General features: G+C 37.1%; 1 protein-coding gene across 1 annotated transcript in view; it reads right to left on the reverse strand.

The window, feature by feature from the left end:
• The window catches only part of cntnap5l (contactin associated protein family member 5 like), a 59948-nt gene that overhangs the window by 11122 nt on the left and 24633 nt on the right, over window positions 1-24193 (reverse strand). The window contains exons 3-16 of the mRNA XM_067387954.1: window positions 20280-20427; window positions 19344-19547; window positions 18614-18798; window positions 17031-17174; window positions 14758-15028; window positions 14417-14566; window positions 13622-13793; window positions 13019-13125; window positions 11012-11131; window positions 5838-6038; window positions 4813-4969; window positions 1621-1748; window positions 1278-1448; window positions 638-856 (exon numbers count right to left, since the gene is read on the reverse strand). Coding sequence (XP_067244055.1) covers window positions 638-856; window positions 1278-1448; window positions 1621-1748; window positions 4813-4969; window positions 5838-6038; window positions 11012-11131; window positions 13019-13125; window positions 13622-13793; window positions 14417-14566; window positions 14758-15028; window positions 17031-17174; window positions 18614-18798; window positions 19344-19547; window positions 20280-20427 — 2377 coding nt within the window. The remainder of the gene's footprint in view (window positions 1-637; window positions 857-1277; window positions 1449-1620; window positions 1749-4812; window positions 4970-5837; window positions 6039-11011; window positions 11132-13018; window positions 13126-13621; window positions 13794-14416; window positions 14567-14757; window positions 15029-17030; window positions 17175-18613; window positions 18799-19343; window positions 19548-20279; window positions 20428-24193) is intronic.

Raw genomic sequence — 24193 nt, forward strand, 5'->3', positions numbered from 1 at the left:
GGGACAATTAAATGAAATATTTGATTAAAATTAAATAAATTCATCTAAATTCTGGCAGATTTGCATTTTCATATTCATCATCATTACACTTTTAAAAGTAAAAATTGTATCAAAATGTTGTTTTTACTGACATGAAAATATCATGCCTTCATATAGACTTTTCTAAAATGCCTTATTTGTCTTTGTGTCAAACTCTCTAAATAATGGTTTAACTGAGTATTTAAGGGAGTGACTATAAATAAATGAAATAAAAAATAAATTCAATTCTGAATTTTTTTTCTCAGAATTGTGAGACATAAACTCACAGTTGTGTGATATAAAGTCAGAATTGCCTGATATAAAGTCAGAATTGCGAATGATAAAGTCAGAAACAAGCTTCCGTAACTGACAACATAACATCTGACCACATTTTTAACAGAGGTAAGTTTACTAATAAACATTGTTCGTATTTTTTGCACTGATCTTCAACTCTGTAACATTTAACAATGCCATGGTTTCTGACTTGAAATATGATCACAGATTCCTTCTATTAAAACAATCTCAATTTTCTCTGTTCCCAGGGGTATTCTTAGCTAAAGTACACTCAATGTTATTATAACATTACTAGTGACATTTGCTTAATTGCATATTTACGCACCCACAAAGAGTTGACTGCTGAGTTGAAGGCGATAGGGTCTTTCAGACGGTGCTTCGGTTAGCTCCAGTGGCAGCGAGTCAACCTGCAGAGAAGCTTCTTTCACATTTCGCTCTGCACGAATATAATGCCACTGACGATCATTTAAGACTACAGGTGATCGAACTGTAAGAATTACTGGTCCATCCCCAAGGTCAAAGGTGAAGTTCATTGTAGAAGGAGCTGAGAATGACAAAAAAGTGTTATGTTTATCTCACACTTGGTGGTTTAAATAAAAGTATGACAATGGAGTTCACTGAAAGTTCATTGAATATACTTCTTCTAAAGAAGTGCTCAGAGGCTCTTTCACAAAACTTATTTTTAGGTCAGATGCACCCAATACCAGTGCATTTCCCTTCAAGCATATATTATCTGAAATGAACTGTTATGTTTTTGTCTTGCTTTCAAGTTAAAATATCAAATATATAAATAAATATACTTAATTCAGCATATATTTTCTATAAACAAGTTGTTTTTCTTATGCAATTTTGCTTCAAGTAAATGTAAATTTATTATTTAGATATGTTCTTGGAAAAGAAGAATAAGAAAAATAATGTTTTTTTTTTTTGTTTTTTTTTAAAGTGATATTTGACCAAGCACTCACAACTAAGTTCTAGCCTTATGAAGTCTCTGACACCCAGATTCTCCAAGAAGACTCCTGAGAGAGCACTAGTTTTGAAAAAGAGTGAAATATCGACGCTCAGTTCGGCTTGCAGGGTGGGGAAGTGCAGATAGGAGGATTCCTGGTAAAAAGATGCAGAGTTCCAGAAAAATCCTGTAGCAGAGGGACAGGTAAGAAAGCACACAGCGTGTTGAAAAACAAATTGTGCACTGAATTTGATAAAAAAGGGTCCATCTCTTTTGCATTTTGAAATATGAAAATATATTCAGTAGAGAGCTGTATTACCCCCCATTCCCCTTTTAAATTTGGTAAACAAAACACCCACGGTCGCCATAGCAATGCAGCGGTCCAATTTGAAGCTCAGCCTGTGAGTTTGTCCGGTTTGTATCTCCAATGGCGATCTCACTAAGGGGTAAATGGTCTTTGTAAGACAGCACACCAGTATCATTTGCCCTGCAGGAGGAGAAAGAGAATGTGCAAGAGGAGAAGCAATGAGTGAAAGACTAGTAGAAAGCCTTCTTAATCTCTCTCTGAGGTAGACAATTGCCCTCCGAGGAGTGTGTATGCTTCACTTGTTGCTTAAAAAATGGTAATACTTGCCCTATGGCAAGCGTTTTGCATGTCTCGGTCACTTTAACTGAAAAACTAATGAAGGGTTTTAATGTGTGATTCCAATACCGTATTTTAATTGAACAAAACTCTTCAATTTGATTTCTTTCGTTCTATAAAAAAACAACAATCCTATTATCTTACAAATAGGAAAAACTGCTAGTCCATTAGGCTACTTTTAGACTGAGGGTGTTGATTTTTTTCCCTACAGGTTAAAGGTTCATCATGTTGTATAAATTATATTTGACTGAAATTCTTGTATTTAAATATTTTATATTCAATACTAGATGTTAAGTTTTGTGAGAAAGAAGCACTCGTAAGAAGCCCTTGAGCTCATTTATGAAAACAAATTGTGTTTCTGATCACTAATATAATTGAAATTGTGAAAAATGTATAACAGTGACTGAAAAATATTTTACAATCTAAAAAAATGCTGGGTTAAAAACAACCCAAGTTGGCTTGAAAATGGACAGACCCAGCGATTAGGTTGTTTTAACCCAGAGGTTGGGTTAAATGTTTGCTCAACATGCTGGGCAACTATTTTTTTTAAAATTACTACATGGCTGGCTTAAAATGAACCCAAAATAGGTTGGAAATTAAAAATCACATAATTACTAGAGACAACAATATTCAAAGGTGAAGATTTATTAATAAGCAATTATGTTTGTTTAATTATTATTAATTAAACTTATTAATAAATGTTCATTTATTAAACATATTAATATATGTTAATTTACAACATACTTTGGGTTCATTTTAAGCAAGCAATACAGTCATTTTGAATCAATTGTTGCATTGCGTTGCGTTGGGCAAACGTTTAACCAACTGCTGGGTAAAAACACCCCAATTGTTGGGTTAAAACAATCCAATTGCTGGGTTTATCCATTTTCAACCCAACTTGGGTTGTTTTTAACTCAGCATTTTTTAGAGTGTAGGCAGGGCCGGTTCTATACATTTGGAGGCTCTAGGCAAACTTTATGTTGGAGGCCCCTGCTCCACACCCCTCCTAATAAAAAGCACTTTATTCCTTACATTTTATTCCTTAACTTTTTATTTAACATCTGTTATTAACATTTTTATATAGCTACACATTTATATATATTTGTTTTACCCTACCCACTATTTGGGATAACAGACTGTTTAGGCCTACAGTAAAATGAAAGAAAAGGAAAATCACTTAAGTAAATGGACATCATGCCCTAATCATTTTTTGGACAGGATTTTCCCCTCCTGTTGAGCCAATTTAAACTATATTATCATATGTATTGCAATGCAATACTTCATATATGCACTACACACTCTTAAAAATAAAGGTTCCAAAAGGGAGTTTTTATACAGTGATACCATAAAAGAACCACTTTTGGTTCCCCAAAGAACCTTTCAGTAAATGGTAGTGCACTCTAAAAAAAGCTGAGTTAAAAAAACAAAAAACAATTTAGGTTGAAAAGGGACAAACCCAGCAATTGGGGTGTTTTAAACAAGCGGTTGGGTTAAATGTTTTTTTTTTTTTAACTCAACTATTGTTTAAAAACCCAAAGTATGCTGAAAATTAACATGTATTAATATGTTTAATAAATGAACATTTATTAACAAGCTTAATGAATAATAAACAATAAACATTTAAGTTACTTATTAATGTTCACCTTTTGATTATTATTGTTGCCTCTAGTAATTAGTCAGATTTTTTAATTTCAAACCTATTTTTGGTTCATTTTAAGCCAGCAATATAGTCATTTTTAAACAGTTGGGTTAAAAAAAAAAACTGCCCAGCACGTTGGGCAACATTTAACCCAACTGCTGGGTTTGTCCATTTTCAACCCAGCATTTTTTAGAGTGTGGAACCATTTATTTCCCCACAGTAAAGAACCTTTTGTGTTATGTAAAGGTTCCATGGATTTTAAATGTTCATGTAACCACAGAAGAGTAGGCTACACAAATCAACTACTATATGGTAAAAGTGAAAGAGATAAAAAAAAAATTGTAAGCATAAATACTTAATTACTTTATAAAATTGTACACTGATTTTTCAATAAATATAACAATATTTATGTTTTGAAAACCGAAAGTAAGCATTGCGTTAGAAAAATAATGTAAACAGCAGAATTTAAAAGATACAGACATTTGAGATACTGTTTTTGAAATTACAGCACTACTGTAGTGCTGTAATAGCATACTCTAGCTCTTTGACTTTGAATACGAACTTTGCTTTTACTTCAGTATTGGTAGTCTGCTCCGGACGCGATGTCATTCATTACGCACAAATTTAAACAGTCTGGACACGTCGACGGCACTCGCGCTCTTTTAAACTCATAAACCGGCAAATGATAATCTAGAAATAACGCCAATCGACAGAACACGTTTATTTTAAGATTACAATCAGTCCAAAAGCGATGATGACAACTCGCACACCTACATTACGAACTGCACTTCTTTGCATCCCTGTTTAGGCGTTTCGCTTTGCACATCACGAAGGATGTTCGTTTCGGCACAATCATAATTCAATGACTTAAAGCCAGTCAGCTGCAGAAAAGTTGCATTTTCATAACTTTTTTTCATGTATTTAGAAGGTGGGACCCACTTTGATAAGGTGACAATAGTTGGTTTAATTACAGGTGAGAGTCACTGTGAATTCATCTATATCCAATGGAAAAAGAGCCTATTTTGCTTGGGGGATGTCACGGTAGTGGAGGCAGGAGGCCCCTCCTCCATGCCCGAGGCCCTAGGCAACTGCCTGCTCTGCCTATAGGTAGCGCCGGCCCTGAGTGTAGGTATGGGATTGGCATATTTTGAGTTTTGATATTTGGGCTAGGGTCATTGGGCTAGGTTTGAGCTATTTTTGATTGGCCATTGGGCTATTTTTTGGTACGCAGACCTGGCAAGTCTGATTCACTGTGAAATGAAGATTTACCAGGTGTCTTGGTCTGCATCACAGTTGCAGAAGTAATTCATGTCCCTGCAGTTGCCATCCAAGCTACAAGAACATTGCTGGACCCCAGGCAGAAATCCTCCCCAGTATGTTCGTTTCACTCCATCTCTATCCAGCCACCATGATAGAGGCGTTCCATCTGAAAATGGACAAAATGCCCCAAGGATGAAAATATTTTTGTTTTCCTGGCAGTAAATAATTATGCAAATAATGACAGCACTGTTTGGAGTATAATGTAATTTAGTCAAGCATGATGACATCTGGTCTCCTGCTCCTGCTGGTCTGTAATGGACTCTAAAGCTCCTGTCAGTCAAGTAGCCGTTATAGTAGCGCTACAATGTGCGTGACCAGACATCTGCTATCACAGCGGTGCAGAGATCTGGCCAAGAGCTTAGCCGATGACAAATGGCAATCAGATATGCAAGATGTCTAGTGCTGGAGGTTTGTTTGATCAAAGGTTGATCTTTGCTCAAAGGCTTTATTGGATCTCATTCCAACAAATCAAAATGAATCCAGAGAGTCAGCCAAGTGTTTGAGGATAAGTTAACTCCAGCCCAGTAAAAAGCCTAAGCATATAAACCCCACAAAGTCGAAAGCATTAAAGGAGTGTGCAGAAAAAACATATGGAATAATTTAGCGTACCAGCTTATAATCTTTTTTAAGGCTTTACGCATGCCTTTGCAATTCAAATGCTCTCATCACGTCCCACAACCATCCCTGCATGACAAGAATTACATTCTAACCAGTTTTTAAGTGAACATCATCATTCACCACATATCGTCGTCATGTCACACTTGAGCCCCTTTAATATCGGTGGTAATAACCTGCTGTTATGAATCCTTTAGCTGTGAGGTATGTTTTTGTTCCTTTGGAGCATATTAGCCAAATTTATAGGATTAGAATTCCTGAGGTAACATAAATCATACACTTCATAAAAAGACAACATTTCAGCAGTACAGCACACAAAACAATAAGATGAACTCAGTGAGTAAGAAAGCAGAACCAACCCCAGGTGTCAAAAAGCCGAGACTTCCTGCAGCGATATATCACTTCCTGTTGGCAGTGTTCCGAGGAGGTCACGAGCGAGCGGAGATGGTATGGTGAGATGGTGTAGTTGAAGATGAGAACGAAAGGGCTGCGTGGAGTGGATCCTCGAATGTCAATGGGCCTCGTGTGATCGTGCCCCACCACAGTCCAAACTTTATCTTCTGTGCAAGAAACACACACACACAAAGAAACAGGACACTTGAAAAACTAGTACAGACTGAAATCCCCATCGACTCCGATCGTGCATCAACCCTCTCAAGCCTGCACTCAATCGACCGTATGTGCTTGCGAATGAAAATGAGAGATTAACGGAGTGATGGAGTCGTATGCAAATACCTGATGAATATTAAGTAGAGAACAGAAGGTCACTCATTCAGGTGGGTGTGAAATGATGAGAGTGTGGTAGTCTACACTAGCACCTTTCCCTATGCACATTGAAATTGCTGCATGTGATGTCTAAAGGTGCCGGTTTGCGGCGTCTTGTAGAATTAGCATGGCTAATAGCTCCTGTAATTGAGGTCAGTTTCAAACGATTTTCTTGCCAGTGCTTGTTGGCATCGCTTGAGAGAAAAGCTCTATTTGTATTGAGTCTCCAAATCTTTTAATGCATTCAGCGTGACAAAGCTAACTTTGCAATCTGAATAAAGCTCAATGAAAGCTAACTTTGTAAAGTAAAGCCAGCTTAGCAGTGCCAATGTGCAGCAGGTGGCCACAGCGTATGACAGCTTCCCGGTGCTTACTTTTCTCATCTCGGCTTGTAGCTCCAATAACCTCAGAGCCAAAACCTGCTACCTATGAAACTAAGAAAAATGAAGCTATCAGTCTCAGCTAGTACACGCCGCCAGTCTCTGCAGGCAGAAATGCTTCTTGACTTTTTTCTTTCTTTACCTGCTGCTGACAAAATGGGGCTTGAATTTCCCTGCGTGATGATATAATGTATTACAGTCTTATCTCTGAGACAAATCAGCCCGAGCATCTGATGCAGTGGAGAGTAAAGTTTTAGGCCAAAAATCAAATTCGGTGAAATTGGTGATGAAACCTGACAGGAGACGTGAGAAAACACATTGTTCCTGGTGGCTGAGGATTCATCTGCTTGACCCCCACATGTCTTGGAGAGGTGGTGACCCACCCCTTTTTTTCCATTTTGCTATATCTTGTTATATCAGAACTGGTTATGAGGAACTCATCTCTTAGATGTCAATTTCTACAGAAAAATATTGTAAAAACAGTAAAAACCCTGTTAATAAGTTACCTCACCATATACATGGGTTTAGTCAAGTCAAGTGAGCTTTACTGTCATTCTGCTATATGTGGAGACATACAGTGGAACGAAATGTTGTGCCTCGTAGGACCACGGTGCTACATATTTAAACGTATATATAAACATATAAACAGTATAAGTATAAAAATATAAACAGATATAGACATACACATAACCTACTGAAAGTAGTAATCTAACTATACATATACTTTATATATAATCTAAATCTTCATATACAACTACATATATACTTAATCTAACTTTACATATACAGTGCACAGCATAAATGAGTACACCTCCTCTGAAACTTCTGAAAGTCAGCAATTACTTAAAGACATGTTAGGGTTCTTTATAGATATAATGTTCCAGCAAGTCTGTTTAATCAATTACCAAAGAAGCATGTCAAAATTATTCAGGAAAATAAGATTTTCTTATCAAGGTGATAAAATATTGTGTAGCAAAAATAAGTACACCCTCCTAAAAATTACTAAATAAAACAAAATAAAAATTTTCTGGTGTAAGTTTAAAGCAATGTTTGATCAAAAGGTAAGTATGTTGAACCAAAACATTTAAAGAGAAGTAATTTCTTGACAATTAAAAGTGTTATATAGCCCACTGAATCATTCTCAGACAACATTGGAAGCACTTGGGAGAGAACTGTCAGGAGACTTATTTCTTAGCACAAAAGAGGACAGTGGTACAAGAGGATTACCAAATCATTGTTTTAAGTGTGAAAATATAGCAAAAGTAACACAGAAATTCAAAACAATGGACTTGTGACAAGGCCCCTGAAATAATCAGGCCTTCATTTTAAGCTTTCATTTAGTGATGAGGGATTTTTTTGCTAGACAAAGAGCAGGAGAAATACCAAGCCAGTGTCCGAGCCAGCAAAGGCTATGAAAAGAGTGACTGTTTATCTCACAGAGTAAGATGCAGCCTACAGAAATGACATGCATGGTTGTTGTTCTCACTGGAACCACCTACTGTAGCCAAAGCACAATAAAGTCAGTTAGCCATTTCCAAAGCCCATATTAACAAAATATAGATTCTGGGAATCAATACTCTGGTCTCATGAAACCAAAACAAACATTTTGGATCTAACAGCATCCAAAATGTTATGGTGTTGCTAGAGGAGGAGTACAGTGAGAAGTGCCTGGTTCCCACAGTAAAGTTCAGTGGTAGTAAAGCTCTTACATAGGGATGAATGACTGCTGAAGGTGTGAGGGAGTTGTGCTTTATCAATGCTGTCATGAATTCCCACACACTGTGTAATTTAATACACACACTTGAAACAGAAGATGTTACCCTTTCCTCATTCCCTGCATCGTTGGGCATTTTGTCAACATGACAATGAGGATATGCATTCTCCCAAGGTAAAAAACCTTCTGTGGACATGTATTGCACTCAGTCTTAACACTCTTGAGTGCCTGTAGGGGATTCTGTAGAGATGAGTTGAGCAACACTCCCCATTAAAGATCAGGGCATTTAAGGAGCTCATCATCCAGAAGTAAAACAGGACAGATGTGACAATTTGTCATGAACTTGTACACTCCGTGCCAAGAAGGGTCAGAGCAGTATATTCAAAATGATGGAGGGCGTACTAAGTACTAGAATATTATACATTTGTTAAATTAAATCTAGGGTGTACTCATTTCTGCAACTTATTTTATGGCTATTAATGACATATATTTCTCAGTTTTTATTATGTATATGTTTAATACTTTTTAGTTTTGCCATTTTTCCATGAATTGTATTAGTGATCATAAAAAAAAAAAAAAAACATCTTTTGTATTTGTTCAGATGGGGTGTACTCATTTATGCTGTGCACTGTACATAATCTTAAAAAAAATCTAAAAAAAATATCATATTAACTGTAAATTAACTGTATTTTACTGTAAAATATGGACAAATGTTGTTTTTTTTAAGTAAAAACTATGGATTACCATATAATATACAATAAAAATACAGTAAAAAAACGTAAAGGACGTTCCCAGAAGTCTCTGTGTGACACATCACATATGCTCATATTTGATATAAATCGTTTTGATTCCTCTTATTTTTGCTATCAGTAAAGTTTTTTTTTTTTTTTTTGATACATTTTCCTATTGAGGTGTTGTGTGTTAGCCTGATGGTCTATATCTATATCTATAGTAAAATATCTAGCTTCCACCGGACCGCCTTCTGTATTCAACATACAAAGAAAGTATAAAACTCTTGCAGTTCACAAAGCTTATGCCTCGTCCTACACCTTCCCTATTCAACTTACGGAAAAAGCGTTACTGACGTGAAGCCAGACACTTTCTTCGTAACTTGAATACGGAAGGTGGAAGCTAGATATTTTACTTCATAACTTGTTAAATATGGATTTTTTTTTTTTTTTTACACAAATGCATCGCTTCGCTTCAGAAGGCCTTTATGAACCCCCGGAGACGTTCTGGAGTACATGTTTATGATGGATGGATGTGGATGGAAGCACTTTCTTCAGCTTCATACTCATTGGTCCCGTTCACTGCCATTATAAAGCTCGGATGCGTCAGGATATTTATTAATATTTCTCAGATTGTGTTTATCAGAAAGAATAAAGTTATATACACCTAGGATGGCTTGAGGGTGAGTAAAGTTTGGGGTCATTTTCATTTGAAAGTGAACTAATCTTTAAGTAGTTTACTAATCTTTAATCTTTAAGTAGTTTGGTATATTAACATAATTTATTAAAATACTTTTTTTTTTAATTTGAAAAAATGTACAGGCACCAGTATGCCATCCTTTAATATTTTTACAGTGTAAAGTTGCTAAAAAATATCACATATAAGGCCAGATCTACTAAACAGTGCAAATTAGTGTGAGACTGCATTCTTATAAAAGAGAAAATGGGAGTGGAAAGTTCTACTGTGAATGATCTACTGACAATGTGCTAATTAAAGAATAAATGCAGCCATGTCAAGTACAAAATGGGTTAAGACATTTTTTTATATTAATTAATGGTGCAAATACAAGTACATTGACTATATACCACAAACCCTAGTAAATCACATTGCGTGATTTATTTATATTTTCCTCCAATAAATTGTATGCCTGAAAGGGAAACTCCAACAAATGCATATGCAATAAGGTCAGCTGCAAAAATAACTGTTATGTTTTCACCTTTCATTGATAATTTTTCACTGCGTGAATCCTAACAGTAGATTTTTAATGCCAAAAGAGGGTTTGCACTGGCACAAGCTGTTAGTAAATCTGGCCCATAGGGCCAAATTCATTCACTTATGTGGCCCTTCTGCTCTCTGTATTCCAATACAAAAACTCAAATTTCTCACAGTTATCACACACAGTTTCTAGCAAGAGTAATGGCTCAAATGATAATGAAATGATGGAAAAGTTATAATCCATCATATATCATTGGAAATAAAACAAAACTATCAATAGCACAAATTATTCTTAGTCATTTCCTCCACAGTCTAGGGAAAATGCGAAAACATCTAAACCACAGCAACATCATACCATCTAGATGTCTTGGTAACACTCAACAACTGCTTTGTTGGATCCAGTCTAGCTGAATCAGGAATGTTTGTGTGGTGCTTGAGCAAAAAATCTGCCTCACCGGAGGCTCCCTGGGAGGAAGGTTGGCCAACCCTTATCCAACCTGCTGAACTAGACAGCCGCATGAGATGCTGAACTCACTTAATGAGATGTGTGATTTCTCCAGGCAGTCCTCCACACATGCTGAGGTCACACCTGCCCATGCACTGAATCAGGTTTGTAAATGAGAAGTGCTGAGCTTTGAGCTTCATCATTGAATAATGTTAAACATGATGAACATCAGTGTATAATACATCTAGAAATGCAAAGCTGAGTATGCATAATTTGGTCAGTCACCTGCCATGGTGCAGTTAACTTGAGTGTGCTCTAGAGGTCCGCTCCCATCAAGGTCGATTGTAAACACACTCGACTGGCTTCCTGTTTTCCTGAAGGCCTCACAGGATCGCTCATATATTGCTGAAAATGATGAATCATAGAAATGATGGAAATAAATCTGCTGTTGTTTTTATGTTGAGTTTGATTACAGAATGCTTGCATTTACTGAGCCTGTGGGAGGTAAAAAAACAAAATTGAGATCAAGAACATTGTTTTTTGCCTTAAAGTGTAATTATAAGAAATAACGTATCAACTTTTGCTCAATCAGAATCATTCAGACAGAGTACAGAGTGTTATATCAGTCCCAAATAAAAACAGTGTGTCACGTGCAAACAAGTCTTCTTTTATTTATATTAAAGGTGCCCTAGAATCAAAAATTGAATTTACCTTGGCGTAGTTGAATAACAAGAGTTCAGTATATGGAAAAGACACACATTTGAGTTTCAAACTCCATTGCTTCCTCATTCTTATATAAATCTCATTTGTTTAAAATACCTCTGAAAAACAGGCAAATCTCAACATAACACTGACTGTTACGTAACAGTCGGGATCATTAATATGTACACCCCCAATATTTGCATATGCCAGCCCATGTTTAAGGCATTAAGGCATTTAGTTTTATTTTATAGATGATATTTTTAGTGATATATTTGTGAATTGTCTTTCTAAATGTTTCGTTAGCATGTTGCTTATGTACTGTTAAATGTGGTTAAAGTTACCATTGTTTCTTACTGTTTTCACGGAGACAAGAGCCGTCGCTATTTTCATTTTTAAACACTTGAAGTCTGTATAACGCACAAGCACAAATCTCTCCAACAGTGTGTAATGTTAGCTTTAGCCGCGGAGCACAGCCTCAAAAAAACTATTTAAAAGGGCTGCATGCTGAATCGGTGCATAGTTAATGATGCCCCAAAATAGGCAGTTAAAAAAATTAATTAAAAAAATCTATGGGGTATTTTGAGCTGAAACTTCACAGATACATTCAGGGGACACCTTAGACTTATATTACATCTTGTAAAAACTGGTTCTAGGGCACCTTTAAATTAACTTCCCTAACAATGACATTGTAAACAGTTCATTTAGCAAACAGAGGTAATTACTGTTTACTTGGGACCTGTTCGTCATGAAAGAGAAATCCTCTGTGCGGCAGAGTGAGCTAATTTGTTGCATGTGTTGTTTTGCTGATGGTGAATTGCACAGCAGGACTTGTAAAAAGGAAATATGACATTTCTCAGTCTTTTAATGCAATAAGTCTAACAGATGGCATTGTCGTGCCTCTGTCTCCTCCAGTGAACATGTACAGTCATGAGCGTATGATGAAACGGTGCATGTGGCAGCAGATTAGAACATATTGATCCAACAAATTTGACTATAGCAAGGAAGCGTAAAAATATATCTGGCGAAAATAATTACAGCTTACTCAAAATCATAGACACAGATGCCAAAATTAAATGGATAAATTGGTGAGTGCATAGTTTCAAATGATTGTTACACTTGCAGCTGTCAAGTGATGCATTATGCATGCCATAATTAATGTTAATGATTTAAAGATAAAGCAGCACTGGCCTAATCCAATAAGAATCGTTTAAAAAATAAATACAGTTTATATCAATAATAAAAATTATGGGAAAAGTCAGACCTCTTAAACAACTTACCTGACATTTAAGACCAATTTTACTGAAGTCAAAATTAATTTAGGCTACTTTCTTCCACTCAATGTTGGCACCTGTACAAGACAATTACCTACCACTTTAAACATTTTGAACACTTTTTGTTTGGTTATAGTTAATTTATGTTTTTTATAATTATTTTTCTTTTAAATAATTAGTTATAATTCTGAAAATGCATTTGTAATATCTGAAATAAACCATACATTATACAGAGTAATGTGCTGCAAAACAATGAAATTAAACTCACATCTGAGTAATCAAACAGGCAAAGGCTGTTTTATGGCTTTGGATAACTCACAGTTGTGGCAGGTGGCTCCTGTGTATCCTGTTCCAGAACAGTCACAGTAAAACTGGTCCCATGACTGGATGCACTGACCACCGTGTTCACACAGATTGGGCAAACACCTGTTGGGATAAACACATTCATTTGAAGCGATTATTTTTTTGATTTTTTGGATATGGTAATAATAACCGTTATTGTTTCTCATACCCAATATGATTACAAACAATATTATTATTCAATATTATTCTATGCTTATAGGTTATGAGTTGGCTCACATTGAATCTGCTCCTGAAAAAATTTCCATAGAATTGGAATGGCCATCGTTAACCAAGTTGTGCACATTCCCTGCTCTTTGCATGTTTGATTTTAAATATTTTGACTGATTTGATTATACATCAAGCTAAAAATAAGAGTGTATCACTCTGAACTTTGTTTAACCCATACTATTAACTGTTAATTCTATTCCATTAATGAAGATTTTCCTCCAAAATTACCATAGAAAAGGCAAAGAAATTCTGCCAATTCCATCTGGGCCTAGTTATGAGCCAAATTATATAGTTGATCACATAAAAGTAGTAAGAAAACTGTGTGAGAAAGAAATTAGTGGTGAAAACTGACCTGTCCTGTATGTTGCAAACATCAAAGCTAAGCTGGCTAAAGTTGCTGAGGCTTTCCTGCTGAATCTGGAGGAAGTTGACTGGATGGTTGTTGATGAAAAGGAGGCGAATACAGCCCTGAAATCCTCTGCTGGGGTTCTCACAGATGAAATTGCTCTGGAATAAAGGGCAGCCTAAAATAATGGAAAATTCCAACTTACTGCCTTTTAAATCAAAAACAACATCCACAACTAATACCAAGTTGCACAAAGACAAATCTCTGCAAAGCAGCTTACAAAATCTCAGCAGGACTGCATTGTCCCAGAAGTAAGCAAAATGAGAGATTTAGAGGTCTTAGTTAAGACATTGGAAGTTTGAGTCAGAGATTTCAATAACAGCTTTAAAGAAAATGCATTTATCCTTTACAGTAATTGAATGTGGTTAGAGCTGCATGAATGAACTAAAAAGAAAAAAACCCTTCAATAAAAAAGGAGGTTTGGGAATAACAGCTGTGCGTGTGAAATGAATGGACCCTAAGAATGCTCTCAGCTTGCCAAACCTGTATTTCATTCAGGAATATGAGGAACGTTCAGTTGATGGAGGTTAGAGTTAATAAGGCAGAAGAAAATAGTTCTTTGCATTCAGGAAAATGTTTTGGGTAATAACTTCTTTTTGCCCGCAGCCATCAGGCTAGTTCAGAACTGAGCTGTGCAGATAATTTAAGACAAAATCATTTATTATCCCTGAATTTGAATATAGCCAGTAACTCCTTCCAAGAATCAGGATAAACTAGCTATTTCCATTTCTAATGCTGTACCTCCAATATAGATGGTTGTTTTTTGCACGTTCTGGTTAAGGCCAATGATTTCCATGGCGACAGGCTTCTGGTTGTTGACTGTTAAAGACACTTTCTGACCCTTGACCCCGACAACTATGGAATGCCACTGTCCATCGCTTAAATTCTGACCTGAAACAAAAACAGTACAGACATATTTGGGGGTTAGGTGCCTCAATCATATCCTGCCAGTATTGAGAATCGAACCCGCAAACTTCAGGTTACCAGTTGACTCTCTAACCATCAGACCATGACTGCCCATCAGTATACAACATCTAAAAATGTATTAACAAATGAAATGCTATTGCTCCTACGCATCTTACCACCGAAAACCTGAGCAGAGTTTTGTGGCCCTCCAGAGATAGAGAGGAGCAGCCGGGCCTGGCTGAGCTGCAGAAGCAGGTTAATGGGGTCCAGATCATAAGAGAGCGGGACTGAAAACAGCAGCCCTTCCTGATTCCATGTGCGGAACTGAAGGCGTATAGAGAGACCCTCCGTAAAATAATCTGCAGGGAGCGCCAGGAAGCTGCCTGTGGAACTGAGGAACGTCACAGCTACTGAGGAAGACTCAGAGCAGGAGAACGTCACATTTCCCTTAGTAAGGAAGAGAGAGAAGAAGAAATTATGAAAGAAAATGAAAGAAAAGACTAATATGTGGAGAGCAGAAATGAAAAGGAAAGGACAATGAAAAACAAGATGGAAACAAGAAGTATTAAAGGTTTTGAAATTTGATTCCTGTTTTTATCCAAATTTAAGACCTCTTAAAATATTTAAGATTTGCATTGTATCATTTAAGATATTTAATATTTTTTAGGACCTTAAATTTGATCAAACCTAATTTAAGACACATTAGGACCCAATGGAGCTTAAATAAACCCAAAGGAGCCCCCAAAAATAATAAAGTTTGAGAAATCCTGCTATAAATCAATACCTCTCAACACACTGATGATGAAACATTGAGGTTTCCTACTTATAACATGAGCATGAAAGCCAACTGTGCACATGAATACAGTGGTGCTATGTTTAATTTAAGTTTTGTTTTGAGAAATATAATCTGCTGAACCAATGTTATGTTGAAGTTCTTAAATCGTTTTGAGAGTGCAACCTAAATAAAGAATATACAGTTGCTCCATTTTAATCTACAGACTGTTAATCAGAATAAATAATCACAATTATAATATCAAGGGAATCCTGCAGCCGTAAATTATATTTTATTAAAACAGTTTATTGTATAAAAAATAGCTATAGCACTGCATGAACATCATTCAGTCGTGAAGGGCTTGACATTAACACCCGTGTAACAGTGATGTGTCACTACAAGCCACTTTGGTGGGTTGAATTTTATATAATATATACATTTTTCGGTTGTAGTCTTTTAAAATGGGATCTGAAATAATAAACTAAGTGCAATATAGTGCTGTCAAAATTATATCAGTACATATCGACATTCAGATAATCTGAATAATCTGAATTCCAATACTCATTTTCCACAGAATAGATATACAATACCGACAGCGAGTTGACACACAAACATGTCTCCCCTCACTCACTCCTTTCATTTGCTCCAGATGAATATGGTTGGCAACAGGGTTTGAATTTCACATGGAATTGCGCGTATTGCCCATAATTTTACTCATTCCCGCAGATTTTGTGCTCACACTCAAAGTGCGTGCACATAAAGCTGCCTCTCAGTACTAAATTGAGATATTTTTCGCTGCTTATCGTGCTTAAAAAGTAAAATACACACAAAATAATGTAAAAATGCTGGCATTGGTGAGTATTCACAGAAACACAGTCAGTTATGTTTAAGTGAACATAAACAATTGATAGAGAGCATGTGTAACAGTATAATGGATCCATGCGTCAGGTCTTAAAGTAACAGCAGCCTAATATACCTGCTGCGAAATTATGAGATAATATTAAAAATATCTAAATGGCGTTTTTTCCCCTTATGGTATCGATGTCCAAATTGTGGCCAGTAACTTTGGAAAACCTCTAGCCACAATGGCTGGTGAGCAAAAATGTTTATGTTAAGCCCTGCAGTGAAGTCTTGGACTTTATTGAAATAAGCGGGTAAGATCTTAAAATGTCTTTAAATGCCTCTGACAAGAGGTAGGGTAAGAAAAATGAAGACAGGGCTCTTCTTTTCCTGTCTGTGATAAGTGTATTAGACCACCCGGAGAGAGCGAGAGAGAAATGGACAAGAGGAGAGACTTCACAGCCTCTTAATTAGGGAAAGAGAGCTCTTTTATGGTGCGATGCACACAACTTCACACAATTGCAGAAGCACACTTTAGAAGCACACGCATTGCTACTGTAATTTACCAAGCGACACCGTTGCAAATTGTATTGGATATAAATGCCTGTTGTGTGAATAAAGTTATTTAAATGACACAATACAAAAATAAATCAACAAAGGTATGCTTTTGAAGTCTCACTTCACCTTGTGAATAGCATGTTTTCAACTCACATCCTTCAGAAAGAGTGGGATTTGATGGTTTTCAAACTCACTAAAGTGTCATTGATTCTAACAATATAGGCATACTGAAAAATGGTATTTACAGTTAGACTAGCACTTGTAAAAGTTCAAACTTACCACGGTATAGATCTGTGGCTTCCGTCTCTTTGCCATGTCGATGACATTGACACCATTGTAGTTGAGGTTCTCTATGCAGCCATGGAAATTTTCATGGAGAAACGTCCCAGGCTTGCCAGGCAAAGGGATTCCTCCAAAACTGAGCTTGAATAAGGACAGACAAACACATAGAAACACACACACATACACACAAGCACACAAAACAACCACATATCCCAGAGATCAGTAACAATACTGTTTGCATAGCAGAGAATAATTCTGAGGGCAAGTTTATATACATTTTTATAGGCATTTTATATACCATATTTTAATCAGAATTGTTTTGCAGAAACATGCCTTTAGTTGGGCTTTGATAGTGGTGTATCAGCACTTTTGCTTGTTTTTGAGTGCTGAACTTTGATAGTAATGGTACAAAGTATCAAATAGGCACTCAATGAGAAAATTATATACTTTTCTTCTCTTGTCAACATTGGAAGCTCTTTAAAAAAAAGCAAAGAAAAGAAAAATAGAGAGAAAAGGAAAGTGGTAAATATTTTAGCTGTTTGTAACGAGGTTAATCTATAATAAATGGTATCAATTTTCATTCAGTATTGAACCCATTAATCATTTAAGTGAGAATGAGTAAAAAATACACACAAAAAAAAGAGAGGGGGGGGGTGTGCTCTCATGTTTGAAATAATCACTTATACACACAAAAGAATAAATGTAGGGATGGAAGACAGTGTGGAGGTTGAAAAAAAGAAAAGGTAAAAAATGACAGAAAAATGTGTAACAAAAATAAAGGTTAAAGAAAATTAGAAAAACACTTAGGTCTGATAGCAATCCAAGCCTCTACATTACCCAGCACAGTGATCCAAGCCTTTACTTTTGACCGGTAGTGTATTTTAAAGGGTCTGTGTGTGTTTATTTGGTTTACATCTATATCCGTGCAGAGATTTCTGAAATCATTGACTTTGTTCTCTGTGGTACTTTGTTTCAGACTTTCATAAATTTGCAGTGACAGTGATTGAATAAAATATTTTGAAACATGGTTTCAGATAACAAGGGAGTGGGATATCTTAATGCATGTCACAGAAATAGATCTTATTATTTTCTTCTTTTTGTTTTGTTTTGTTATAACAAGAATTTACTTTTAAATATTTTTTTTTTTTTTCTGTCAGTGTCCGCTGTGTATTAGAGATGATCCTCACTGCAGAACATGGGATCCAGGGGTGAGGTTGGATCCAGATCCAACTCCTCCCACTTTACATATGAGCAGCATCTCGCTACAACCTGCGGTGGACAAACAACCCAGCCCACATCCAAGTGTGACATCATAAGCCAGGCCAATGTCACCCTGCAGCTGATTCTTAAGATTTTATTAGTCATGTCAATCATAGTACTGATTGCCTAAACCTACCCGTCTCCACCCCCTGGATCTGGATCCAACCTCACTGCATGGATCTCGTGTACTGCAGTGAGGAGCTACTGGTGTATTGGGGATAGCCTTTAGTCATATTTTCAGTGTTGTCTAAACAAATTACAAATATAATTTACTGAATGAAAATAATTCAGATTTATAATAATTTACACTCAGATCTCACCTCATAGTCTATCTCTAGTGTGTCCTCTTGTCCTTGACTGCGGAAGTGTTGCGTGTGTCCATCCACGGTGAAGTTGACATGTTTGTTAAAGCGCTCAATCTGAACAGAGTGCCAGTGGTGGTCATCCAGCAGGCTTCCTAACGTGACAGAAGATGAGCGACCACTAGACTGGGGCTTGGCATCATCTGTGCAGAGACAGCAGAAGAGAGACTAGGAACATACAGCTTAGGAACCTAAAGGTCTGCTCACACTTGTAGTTCGGCTCTCTTGGTTCTTTTAATCTGAACTAAAAAAGAAAATTAAACATTTAGTCCTTTATTCATGTAGTGTTCACACTGTCATTTTTAATACAGAGCATATGACATATATTTTGCGATGGAACTTATCAAACATCCAAAACAACACTGTGTGCTGGGGGCTAAATGAGCTTGAGTTATTGCACCAGAGTTCGTTTTAACTGAACCAAACCTGCCAAGTGTGAACACACCCTTAAAGCAAAGAATTTAGCTGGCTCATCCATCTATCCATCCATGTTACTTCTCAGGTACTTTTCTCTAATTTCACTCTCTGATCCATCAAGAGCCACATGAGTGAGAATAAAAGGATAGAAGGTCATTCTGAATAATACGGTATGAGATTCTTCAGCAATTTCATATTCCTTTGGGGGATAAAAATCCACTCCTTTTCTTATTCTCGCTTATCTTATGTTCTGCCCTTTTCTTCCTCTCACCCAAATTGAGATGCAAAATGAGTTTTCCTCTCTGAAGCTCAAGAGTGAGGAAATCTCCTCTCTGTCCCTCTCCGTGAACCAGAACACCTTCTGCCTGATGGCTCCGGAATCTCAGGGATATCACGTCTTTCACTGTGCTGGTGGACTTCTGGTTGAACCGGTAGAGTAAGGCACTGCGACCGTCGAAGTCAGCTACGTCTGACTCTGAGGAAAACAGCAAAAGGAGATCAAAGAGAATGTGAGAAGACCCTCAGCTCCCCTGAACTTTCTTTGACCTTCCAAGATCTGTCTGCTCTTGTACTTCCTGTTGATTTGAAAATGTTTGAATGCAGCTGACTTCTTCAGATCTGAAGTATGGTATAAAATATGCAAAAACAAACTAATGCAAGTGTGTGTGTGTGTGTGTGTATGTGTCAAGTTTCACCTACACTGTGGGAAGGATATCAAAGTACCTTCATTAAAAACGCTTTGACCATGAAATCAAAATAGACAATTCTTAGTTTTTCTGGAATATTTATTATACATGACTTATCTGTGCATGTCATTTTTTTTTTAACTAAGGGTGGGACTACCTGTTACTCACATGAGATTGCATCAATAGCAAACCACAAACATCCAACAATCCAATCGATTCCCAACAGACAAAATCAAGTCCCATCCTACATTTCTTCTTGTTTGAGAAGCCATTTTACTTGGATATACATCAGAATAGGGGAAGAAAAGACTATCGCAACTTCCATTTCATACCGACTTTGCTAGGAGAAGGGCTAAATAAACATACTACATAATGGCTCAATGAAATATAAACATGCAGAAAGGTTTGTGTGACAGTTCATTTTAGAGGTATGATGGAAAATATCATTAGTTTAAAAAAAAAATCAATGGAAAATCTCTACCATGATTTCTACAGATCAGTTCATGTAAGGTATCACTCACTGTATGTGCAGCCATAGACCTCTAGCCGTAGACCCATTCCTCCTCTGGGGCTTCCCTCAAGGGGCAGAAGACGCATATATCGAGTTCTGATTGAGTGAGGGAGTTTGTGTTGGACCACTGTGTCTGTGTCGCTGTTTCCTGTAAACGTCTGTAAAAATATACATAGGTACACACATATACTGTGATATTTGTCAGACATTCCAATAGATACCAGGCTAATACTGAAATCAAATATTTTAAGTATTCTACCATTCAAATGTCGGTCGGTTAGATTTTTTTAAGGTTTTTGAAATTACTGCAGTTCCTCACGCTCACTAAGGTTGCATTTATTTGACTAAATACACAGTATGCTGGGTGCCAGTGTTTTGACCAATCAATGTATACTCACATCACTGATAGTTCCCACAGTGCTGGTTTAGACCCTACTCTGAAGTAGGAGCTAATTTAGTTCCCCCAAAAGGAGTTCCTGGAACTTGTTCCTGCGGTGCGAACACGGCAAAATCTGGGTACTTCAGCCAAAAGTTCTAGGAACTGTGAAAAGGTTCCTCCAGTGCAAAAGCCCCTGTTGTGTACCTATTTATATGTTTTTGTAAGCTGATGCTAATTTCCCTGCATATAAGACTTGGTTTGGTGCTTGTCTGTCTTGCAGACCACAGCTAAACAAAAAGCTGAATGCTGGTCAAACAGCAGAATAAAATAAATGTGTGTTTTCAACAAGGTTTAGTGACTGTTTATTAAAGGCTCTTCAACAAAGCAACTTCCATGCTAAACAGGCCCTGCAGACACCATTTAGCATACAATGCTTAGTTTGATGCAAACATTATATTAGCACAAATGATCCTTTTTGAGTTTGGTTCTTTGCTCCCCAGTGATGATGAAATGAGACTAAATGATTTTCTGATGAGTTCTGACCTTCTCGGTCTTTTAGCTGTGTGCTGATTCATCTCTGCTGGGCTGTTTTGTTTTGTCATTTTTATTAAAGGATCCTTGAAAATAAATCACTCCCTGAGCTTGAATGGGGGAAGTTGCCAAATGATTTTTGGAAGATGGCGGCAGGTCTGTTTGTCTTTCACCAAGCTAACGTATGCAGACAGCATACAAACTGGAATAAACTAATTTCTTGTCTACATCATTAAAGTTAATGAAAGATCTTGGGTGTGATGAAACAACGAGAAAATATGAGCAAACTTACAGAATGAGAAAGATCTCCTTTTTTCCTGTAGGAGAGAGTGACTGGAATGTTTGTTCATTGCAAAGTGAAATTTAAGCCCTAACACTCTGTGAGCATGAATAAACCTCTGACTAATGGTTGACAAGCTTCCAGCATGACTGAAGTGTGGTGTAAATTAGTGGGATATTTCACCTAGTCATGATTGACATGACTAGGTGAAAGGAGTCAGCGTAGAAGTATATGTGACCCGTCATGGAAACCAGGGACACAATTCGGCAGCACAACTATTGAGCAAACTGAGAAAGAAGTGTTTTTTTTTTTTTCAAAATTGGTGATTTTCGTTTTTTTGCAGAATCTGTTAGTTGAGATCATGAAGAAGCATCTCCGTGTTTTAGATAGCAGTATTGGTTTATTTAAAAGCGTACATTTTGAGGTTGAAATCGGCTTGTTTTTTTCAGAGATTCTATCTCACAGTAGGGGCGTGTCATTGTCTGTTTGTATTTCCATACTGGAATCGGATACGCCGGCTTTTGTTATTGCCGCCGCTGTCCAAGGGAAGCATGGCTACTTATTTATGCAGCGCTCTGGCCGGCTCTAGCTGATATCAAAATTTAATGAAGATGGACTCCGCAAAAAATATCGCAGACAAGCTGAACTGTGGCCGTTACAACGAAAATGTTTTGAAGTACAACATACGACTGTATTCTTTAGCTGTGGAAAAAGACTGGCAGGACATGCGAATTATTGGACATTTAGAGGCAAACAGACGCATAGTGCAAACTTCGGAGATGGTTATATCCACAAAGAAGACCCCGACAAAGAGAAAGTGTGCCCTAACAACTTATTTCATTGGAGGCAACAAGATCTTTTCTGTTTCTTATGGGGTGAGTTTCCATAAACATCAATGTTTGTCGTTTTGTGTTCATTCTAAGAACACGTAGGCTACACGTTATCTCATGTGTCTATTGTTAATAGCTAGCTCAGGACTGTCATTTTAATTGTAATCGTTAGCATCGTATCACTTGCCAAAACCCCCCATTACTATAATGGGCTTTTAGATGGTAATGTTAGCATGTTAATTTGAATAACGCTTCAACTGCTTGAATTGACCGGTGTGAATGACTTAGCTCATGTAAACCTGACTATTCTTGAATTGAATGTGACGCTAATAATTTTAGCCAGTTACTACTTCTTAACAAGGATTTACTAATGTAATAGTAAATGAATCAGATTAAATTCCTACGTAAGTAAAAATATAAAGTATCCGTAGCCATAAATGTGCATTGTAAGTCAAAAGTAAAAGTATTGAAGAGTTTAATGTAAAGGATTTTTTTAATCCTTTGACTCAAACCAGGTCTAACCACTAACTGAGGTTTAAACCAGGACTATACAGTTATCACAGAATCCTGTTCAAAAAGTTCTAGGGCCCTATTTTAACGATCTGAAACGCAAGTGTCAAAGCGCAAAGCGCAAGTAACTTTGTGGGCGGGTCTCGGCGCTGTTGCTATTTTCCCGGCGGGATAAATGGCTCTTGCGCCGGGCGCAAATCTAAAATGGGTTGGTCTGAAGTAGCTTCATTATTCATAGGTGTGGTTTGGGCGTAACATGAAATAAACCAATCAGAGCGTCATCCAACATTCCCTTTAAAAGCAGGTGCGCAAGTTCCACTATGGATTGCTATTATAACGGCGGATTTGCCAGGCGCACGCCAGGAGCGGTTCACAGCCGAGGAGACCGACGTTCTCGTCAGGGCCGTAAAACACAGAGAAGTGACATTGTATGGGGATGGGAGAAACCCACCCAAATTAGCTTCGGTTAAACAGGTTTTTTCACATCTTCGTGGCACACCACAATGATTTCCGTCATCTCATGTGTTAATATTTTTTTAGTGTAACATATGATTTGCAAAAATAACTGTTGCATCTGTGTAGATTAGATGAGCAAAGTGTATGCGCGTTGTGCACGCTATACATTATGGTCAAGCATGCGCCCTTAAAATAGCATAATGAACAACGCGCAATGCGCCACTGACTTTAGACTAGGTTTTTTCTGGTCAGTGGCGCAATTGTTTAATGGAACAGCAAAATAGCACCAGGGATTGTTTGCGCCGGAACACGCCTCCTTTTTTGCGCTGAACCGCCCAGGGAGCGCAAGTTCATTCACTAGTTTAGCGACGTGCTTCTGTGGAGGGAAAAGCGCGCTTTGCGCGGGTGCAAAATAGGAATGACACATGCATCGGTGTACAAAGTCAATTGCGCTGGGTGCAAGATAGGGCCCCTAATGTCAAAAAAGATAAATTACTGACATTTACAATGCACATTATCCTTTATGATTAATAGTATGCGGTCCGATTTTCCTGTTGCGTCTGTCGTTGCTATGCAACCATGAAGCTTTACAGGGGGTATGGCTTATCTAAATGAGATGTAAATGAGCCCTATTGTCACTCCCAGCAGGTGAGAACAGGCGAGAACTGCAAAATCTTTAGGTCATTTTCTGCCCTTTGAGTGCCTACCTTCAAATGGCCACAACTTCTCCAAATATTATCAAATTTCAAAAATCCATGTGTTACACATCATTGGAAAGCTTGGAGACTACACTTTCAGAATCTTTGAATAACTCAAAATGCCCCAGAACTGACTTGTGTCCCTACTTTCCGTGACTGGTCACATATATATTCTGACTCCTTTCAAAGTAGAGAGGACTAATATATATATATATATATATATATATATATATATATATA

The sequence above is a fragment of the Chanodichthys erythropterus genome, chromosome 6, assembly GCF_024489055.1.
Source record: "Chanodichthys erythropterus isolate Z2021 chromosome 6, ASM2448905v1, whole genome shotgun sequence".
Classification (NCBI taxonomy): Eukaryota; Metazoa; Chordata; class Actinopteri; order Cypriniformes; family Xenocyprididae; genus Chanodichthys; species Chanodichthys erythropterus.